Genomic DNA, 7,685 nt, shown 5'->3' on the forward strand with positions numbered 1-7,685 from the left:
AAATTAATCAAAGCTGATGGTTTAAATTGGATTGGAAAACAGCACAGCCTCTTTAGTTCAAATAACCTGAGGATATATTCAAAGTTCTTGAATAATCAGAGGTATGCATACATCAAAATGCTATTTATTATACTGGGGCTACTTAAAGAGAATAAGGTAAAATATAATGTTATGCATATGGTGCTGAAGATGGAGACTTGACATGACAAACCTTGATCAATTTTTTTTTTGGCCACAGAGCACAGGGCAGGGGGTAGCCCTGGGCAATGAATCATCTGTCTGTTTAACCTGAAATGCCCTCAAGATTTAGATGTGAAATCTCAGGTCTTCTCTATCCTAACTACAGTTATGATCAGTGCTTCCTGTTTCAAGTTCAGAGTGGCAAGTGACAGGCAACCATATTACCCAGTTGAGGTATCAGAGGGCTGCAACTCTTTACCCGCTTCATAATCCTGCCACCCAAATAGTGGCTTTAAAAAAGGGATATCGGAATTGTTATGTTCCTCCAGGCTTCTGCATTTTATGATCCTGCTATGTCAAGTTGCGCTCCCAGGGCCCCTTCTGTCAGGCATAGTGTAATATATTCACCTGTGCCCTTCACATCTGTAACCTAACTCAGCCCTTCATGCTCTCAACCACCACAGAAATATTCCTCACATTGCATCTGAAGAAGTGGACTCTAATCCAAAAACATGTATGCCCGAATCAAAGGCTTTGGATTGCTATGGTGTTAGTACAGCAAGAAAAAGATGGTTCTGTGTGGAAGATAGAAAGCAGGCATGGGGAGTTGCCAATCTGTGCATTGCTAAGGCAAATGAAAGGCACAGCAGGAAGAACAAATTCCTCTTTGCTTTCCCTTAGGTAAAATGTCTGAACCAACAGGTGCAACCAGGTTGACACCACCAACATTCAGATTTGACCTGAAGCCAGGGCCAGATCTGGACCACAGGGGAGACTAAGATAAGGAGCACCTTTTGGTGCATTTATTCCATTTTACACTGATCTAAGCAGTTGGTGTTTTCTTCTGCCCTCCATGCAACATGGAATCCACAGAAAAGTGGAAAGCCTTTAAAAGAAGAGTTGCCTGAGTTTGCATAAGTGTCTTCAGGTAGAAATACAAAGCAAACCTTGCTTGAGGAACCCTTCTGTGGTACCTGATAGACAAGTCTGGACTTGTCTTAATCCCCATATGTTCACTGTATGGGCTTGCTCCCTAGAGCTGATGTGTGTGCACAAGAATGTAATTTCTTTCCATGTTGAATTGGTCCCCATCTTGTACAATTTCCCACAAATAAAACTCAAAATGATAACTCAAATGAAAACCAGCGTTGCTTTACAACGGAACACAACCAATCTTCGCTACTTGCTTCTAAGCCGGTACTCATGAAGGTGAGCCGCCCTTTCGGCCTCCCCCTCTGGGGTCGATTGGGGGCACTTTCAAACACCGCCGCAGCAAAGCGTGGTACGACCTTCGAAAGCAATCGCTTCAGGACAGAAGGACGTCTCGTGGACTACAACGCCCGCTTCCCCACCTACCCACCCACCCACCCACCCACGGACCGAGACAGGCGGAAGGCCCAGGCCAGCGGGGGCCCAGAAGTCCACGACGCGGAAGAACCGCGCCTCTCCCCCGCCCAGGGGTGGCCACCGCCAGCCTCTTCTTGCCACTTGTTTGGTGCTCCGCCTGTGCCTTTAACGCGAAGCGAAAGCAGCTCCGCCATTGGCGGAGACGAACAACAACAACCACCGCCGCCGCCACAGCCGTTCCCACACTCTTTTGCGTGGCTTCGCCTGCCCACCGGCCAAGAGGTGCCGCCTGCAATCGCATTCCTCTCCGCGAGACATCTGGGGACTTGCCAGCGGCGAGCGCCTCTCCGGGTAATTCCGTGCGCCGAGCAGCCCCGCTCGCCCCCCTGTCGGCGCCTGCTCGAGAAAGCCCCCACGCAGGAGAATCCGTCTTCCTTGCAGAGGCCACTGGTCGCGCGTTCGCATCAGGGGGCTTTAGAGGGCGTGCTCGGGAGATGGTTTGACAGATCCCGTAGAAGAAACCGCTAAGGGTGGGGATGGAAAGGTGGCACTGTGAGGCCCACCTGCCGGAGGATTGAAGGCGGCGGCGGTGTTTTCTCACAGGGTAAATGGGGAGAGGCTTGGGAATCTGGATCCTTTCTTGAAGTCTGGAAAAAGCAGGAAAGATACGGGGACATCCTTTGGATAGGATGAGGCGTTTTCTGTTCACACTTTGACAGGGGATTAGTCCAGTGTGTAGAACAAATCTGAATTGTCTTTAGCTCAGCATCAGAACCCTGCCAGTGCCAGCATTGTGCTCCAGAAGATGCAGTTATTATAAGAAGCATGTACTTTTCTCTCACTCCTTAGTAAACCTAGGCTCCCTCAGATGTTTGGGGTCAGGAGGCAGAGTTTCTGGATAGGTGGGGGAAATTTCTGGGTACCTTGGTGCTCAGCCAGCTTTATTTTCAGAAATTTTGGGATTTGGTAGAACAGCACCTAAAGCCACAAGTTTAGACTGATTCTGATTTTTCTCAGCCTCCTCATTTGGAGCAACCTGCTGATGCTCATGGAGCCATGGGCAGAAAGCGGCTCATCACAGACTCTTTCCAAGTGGTAAAGAAGAAGAAAAGAGATAGTAAGGAAGTAAAGGCTCAGAGCCCTCCCTGTGGTGAGTATTGACAGGGTGAGATGAAAAGTGGCTCTACGGAGCACTATCTGATTGCCTCCTGCCAGTAGTGGCTCCTCATGTATCTATGATCAGTAGTCAACTTTAAAAGGCCAAGCTGGCAAGGTATAGAGAGGCCAGTTGCCATAGGAATTGCACCCATCTTGAGACATTCAGGTCCCCAGAAATGGCAGAACCCTGTGGGGCCACTTTGGTCTTCAGCTGCTGCTAGGCTTCTTTTCAGAGCTGCATTTTGTGCAGGACCCACTTTAATTGACAAAGGTTAACTGTGAAGGTAGCAGTATTCCACCAGCGCAGTTATTCCTTTTGGTAGTGGGTACATGGCTGTGGTCCTTTCCAGAAGACAGTTACAATCACTTCCTATATCCCCCAGTTCTGTGCAGCCCCCTTTCCCAGGTATCTATTTATTGTATTCCTCTGTGTAGTATAGCCAGGAAATCCTAGGATAGTCTGGCAGCTGGGCAGAGAATCCTAGGAGGTAGTTTGCCATTGCCTGCCTCTGTGTCCTGATGCTAGTGTTCCTTGGAGGCCTCCCATCCAAATACTAGCCAGGGCAGATCCTGTTCAGCATCCAAGGTATGACAAGTTTGGGCTTGCCTCAGCCATCCAGGTCAGGGCTGTCCCAGCTGCCTGGTGTGCTGGAGAGAACTGCAGAGCAGGAAGACACTGAACTTGTGACTTGTGCAGTAGTAATGTGACAGATGGGTACTGCTATTCTAGGCGTTACATGTAAAGCAAGTAGAGGAGAAAAGGTGGTGGGGCAATGCCACATACTAACATCTCAGAGGATTTGAGTCATGGTGGTGGCTGAGCGCTGAAACATCCTCTCCCTTCCTCATTCTATAAAATAAAAATATTAATGATAGTTGTGAAAATAAATAATGTAAAGTGACAGGACAGTACAATTCCAGGAGGCAGAGGAACCCTGATCTTTCTTCTGCATTCATTATGGATGCTAATAACTTCTGTTGCCTCAGCCTAGTTATGGCCTATAGTTGTTGATCAATAACAAGTGCCTACAGCATTTCTACAGCAAACAACAGTGGGAGCATCTGGTCAGTATATGGGATCAAGTGCCTGTGATGGAATCATAGAGAGCCAGTCCAAAGAGCACAAGTGGGACTAGAGAAGGAATGCTGCAGGGGAGCTAGGCAGAGGCCTTTCTGATCCATTTCTGTTCATCAGATGCAGAGATTGTCCAAGCAAAGACCCTCCTGCAGGAGCCCGTGCAGCCAGACCAAGTAGAGATGCTAAAGCAGTTTGATCTCAGCTGGGAATTTGGACCCTGCACTGGTAAGAGTTCCCAGACAAGATGAATGAAAAAGGAAAGGGGAGAAGGTGTGGCCTACAGCTGCTACTGGAACCTGCTCAGGTTTAGTAGCTCCTGGCCTTGCAAGAAGGTTGCTTGGGGGAGGCACTCTTTCTGATGTGCCACCATGCTTGCTTTCGGCGGCAGGAATCACCCGTTTGCAGCGCTGGGAGCGAGCAGAGTTGCTGGGGCTCAGTCCGCCCACCACAGTGCGAGAGCTGCTGCTGAAGCACAAAGGGAATCCCACCCTTCTGCACAGGTCTGTATAGCTCTGCTTCCAGCTCTCTCGGCCCCTGAATGGACATGCAAGGTCTCCTTAGAAGAGCGGACCAGCTTATCAATGCGGGTCCTTTCCAATGGCACATAGGTAGCATGACCTCTTGGCTAAGGGCTGGACACTTTTTTGTTACCATGCATCTGGGAGCAGGACAGCTGGGAGGAGGTGGGTTAGATTCAAAGTGACCTGGAGGAAATAAAGCAAGGACATGAGAGAGAAGGAAGGAAAATAATTCATTTTCACAGCAGAGAGGGGTACTTGGTGAAAGAACACACACCATTTCATCATGGTAGAAATTCCCAGTGGCTATTATATATTTATTTATACGGAACCCAAAGCAACTTACAGTATTCCCCCTTCTCTGTTTTATCCACCCTGTGAAGTAGATTAGGCTGAAAGAAAGTAACTGACCCAAGGTTGGTAAGTTTTTATGGCATTGAACCAAGTTATCCAACTCCAGCACTCAAAGCATCACACTGCACTGGGTGCATGCACCATGACAACTAAAAAGCTCATGCAGGCCTGAGCTGGTATGGGAGGGTGGTCTCAAAGTCAAATATAATAATAGTAATGATGAAGATGCATGTCAGAGGACTCCCCCCAGCTGTCTCACTTCCTCATTCCACTCTGTGCTGAACGTCCAGTAAGCGCATATGTTGTAGCCCCATTCAGAACAGAACTCTGAAGCTTTGAATTTTCCTTTCCTATGCTTGTATTATCATCAGACTGCATGCCTCAGTGTCCTTTAGAAAGCTCAGGCTAGCTGACAGGGATGGTTCTAGTGGTCCCCTTTACACAGGCCCTGGTCAGACGTATGACTTTTTAGTTTCATCTTTCCTATAGACCAAACTGCATCTGGCTGGAGTGGGAGCCTGCATTGGGAATGTCAGTGCCTACAAAGTCTCAGAGAACATTAGATGGGAATAAGTAGATTCTATTTTTTTCTAGCCTTTCCTCTTTTTCTGCTCCTGTGTTAATTTTTTCCCCCTTGTCTCCTCCTTCCTGCTGGCCAAGAGCTCCCTGGCCTTGAAAGTCGAGAGCCGTGGGACGCTACGCCTCCAGACAGATCATATGCTTAAGTGGACCATAAAATTGTGTCTGCTGGGGTGCCGCCATTGTGGCGCTGGAGGGAGCCTAGTCCAGTCCAGCTGTTTGGCAGTAGAGAATTGTTTTGGAGCAGAGAGGGCAACTAAGATGCCAAATCTGGATTCCTCACAGAATAACCATGTTTTGAATGCCTCCCTTGCAGCTTGTGGCATGAATATTCACTCTGAGAAGAACAACTGGCAGTACCTCAAGCTGAGAAGGAGCCCCTGCTGCTCTGATGTGGTTGCCAAAAGGAGAATTCCTTCATTCCTTTAACACAAGTTGTCCTTAAGAGGAGAGGCCCTGGGAAGATGCTGAGGCCTTAGCAAAGGACTACCTCAGCTGGCTCCTGGAGATAATGTTCCAATTCCAAGCTGCCAGTCCCTTAGCAATTTCTGTTGTCACTCGGGTACAAGAATAAAAGCTTGTTAGAAGACAGAGCATGGAGGTATTCTGTGCCAAGTAAAGTTAGTGATTGATTTGTGCCAACTTGCTAGGCTTAAAGAATTAATAAAGAACAACATGAGTGGGTCTTGAAACCAGGCTTGGAGTGATATGTTGTATGCCAAAGAATGCTTCAGTGCAGGGATATGAAAAGGACCGGAAGGCTCAAATTCCATTATGCTTAGTTTTGTCATATACATTATCAGCCAGTGATTAATGAAGAAAACCATGTTTTCTCTAGCAAACTGGGAGACTAGTTAGTAGCAGCTGTTTGCCTGTTTCCCATCCTTGAGACAAGTACTTCAGGGTACATTACATCAACTTTTAATTTATCTAAAGCAGGCTTTCTCAACCAGGGTTCCATGAATTTTATAGATATATTTTAATTTTTATTATGTGTTTCTTGGGTGATATCATCATCATATATGGCCAGTGATGGGCCTGGAGGGGGTGGGAAGGGGAGGGGCCCCAGGTGGGCATGTACACAGCTATCTTTCCCAACCATAATCTGCACGATCACACTACTTCTGGGGTTTCTCAAACCCTGATGAATGTTTTAGGGGCTTCTCAATGGTAAGAAGGTTGAGAAAGTCTGATCTAAAGTAATATTACATGCAGAAGAAAAACCAAGACTAGGCCTGAGATTCATTAGAGCAAGTGTAAACTCCCAAGCTAGGCTCCAGCAATATGTGGACCGAGAACTTCCAGAAGTACAGGCAGGATTTCGAAGAGGCAGAGGAACTAGAGATCAAATTGCCAACATATGCTGGATCATGGAGAAAGCTAGGGAGTACCAGAAGAACGTCTACTTCTGCTTCATTGACTATGCTAAAGCCTTTGATTGTGTGGAGCACAACAAATTGTGGCAAGTTCTTAAAGAGATGGGAATACCAGAGCATCTTATTTGTCTCTTGAGAAATTTATATGCAGGTCAAGAAGCAACAGTGAGAACTGAACATGGAATCACTGACTGGTTCAAAATTGAGAAAGGAGTTCGGCAAGGCTGTATACTGTCGCCTTGCCTATTTAACTTGTATGCAGAGCACATCATGAGAAATGCGGGATTAGAGGAGTCACAAATTGGGATCAAGATTGCAGGGAGAAATATCAACAACCTCAGATATGCAGATGATACCACTCTAATGGCAGAAAGTGAAGAGGAACTAAAGAGCCTGTTGATGCGGGTGAAGGAGGAGAGTGCAAAAGTTGGCTTGAAACTCAACATCAAGAAAACAAAGATCATGGCATCCGGCCCTCTCAATTCCTGGCAAATAGAAGGGGAAGAAATGGAGATAGTGACAGATTTTATTTTCCTGGGCTCCAAGATCACTGCAGATGGGGACTGCAGCAAAGAAATTAAAAGACGCTTGCTCCTGGGGAGGAAAGCTATGGCAAATCTAGACAGCATCCTAAAAAGCAGAGACATCACCCTGCCAACAAAAGTGCGTTTAGTCAAGGCTATGGTCTTCCCAGTTGCAATGTATGGCTGCGAAAGTTGGACCATAAGGAAGGCCGAGCGTCAAAGAATTGAGGCTTTTGAACTCTGTTGCTGGAGAAGACTCTTGCGAGTCCCTTGGACTGCAAGGCGAACAAACTGGTCAGTCCTAGAGGAGATCAGCCCTGACTGGTCTTTAGAAGGCCAGATCCTGAAGATGAAACTCAAATATTTTGGCCACCTCATGAGAAGGAAGGACTCCCTGGAGAAGAGCCTAATGCTGGGAGCGATCGAGGGCAAAAGAAGAAGGGGACGACAGAGAATGAGGTGGCTGGATGGAGTCACTGAAGCAGTAGGTGCAAACTTAAATGGACTCCGGGGAATGGTAGAGGACAGGAAGGCCTGGAGGATCATTGTCCATGGGGTCGCGATGGGTCGG

General features: G+C 47.4%; 1 protein-coding gene across 2 annotated transcripts; it reads left to right on the forward strand.

The window, feature by feature from the left end:
- Positions 1-1,552: 1,552 nt before the first annotated feature.
- On the forward strand, positions 1,553-5,906 carry POLD4 (DNA polymerase delta 4, accessory subunit). Of its 2 annotated transcripts, none has more exons than XM_077320923.1 (5): positions 1,553-1,878; positions 2,545-2,677; positions 3,881-3,988; positions 4,152-4,263; positions 5,531-5,906. In XM_077320923.1, the coding sequence occupies exons 2-5, from the start codon at positions 2,584-2,586 to the stop codon at positions 5,553-5,555; spliced, it is 339 nt and encodes a 112-aa protein (XP_077177038.1). In that variant the 5' UTR covers positions 1,553-1,878; positions 2,545-2,583; the 3' UTR covers positions 5,556-5,906. The 2 variants fall into 2 exon arrangements, with proteins under 2 accessions (XP_077177038.1, XP_077177037.1); XM_077320922.1 differs by lacking the exon at positions 1,553-1,878 and adding an exon at positions 1,916-2,131.
- The last annotated feature ends 1,779 nt before the right edge of the window (positions 5,907-7,685 follow it).

Source organism: Paroedura picta, chromosome 2, assembly GCF_049243985.1.
Source record: "Paroedura picta isolate Pp20150507F chromosome 2, Ppicta_v3.0, whole genome shotgun sequence".
Lineage (NCBI taxonomy): Eukaryota > Metazoa > Chordata > Lepidosauria > Squamata > Gekkonidae > Paroedura > Paroedura picta.

Excerpts from the sequence above, each read along its gene's own strand:
- POLD4 (XM_077320923.1), top strand. The coding sequence starts at position 2,584 with ATGGGCAGAAAGCGGCTCATCACAGACTCTTTCCAAGTGGTAAAGAAG. Across the intron at positions 2,678-3,880 it reads GGCTCAGAGCCCTCCCTGTG|ATGCAGAGATTGTCCAAGCA; the intron begins GTGAGTATTGAC and ends TCTGTTCATCAG. Across the intron at positions 4,264-5,530 it reads AATCCCACCCTTCTGCACAG|CTTGTGGCATGAATATTCAC; the intron begins GTCTGTATAGCT and ends CCTCCCTTGCAG.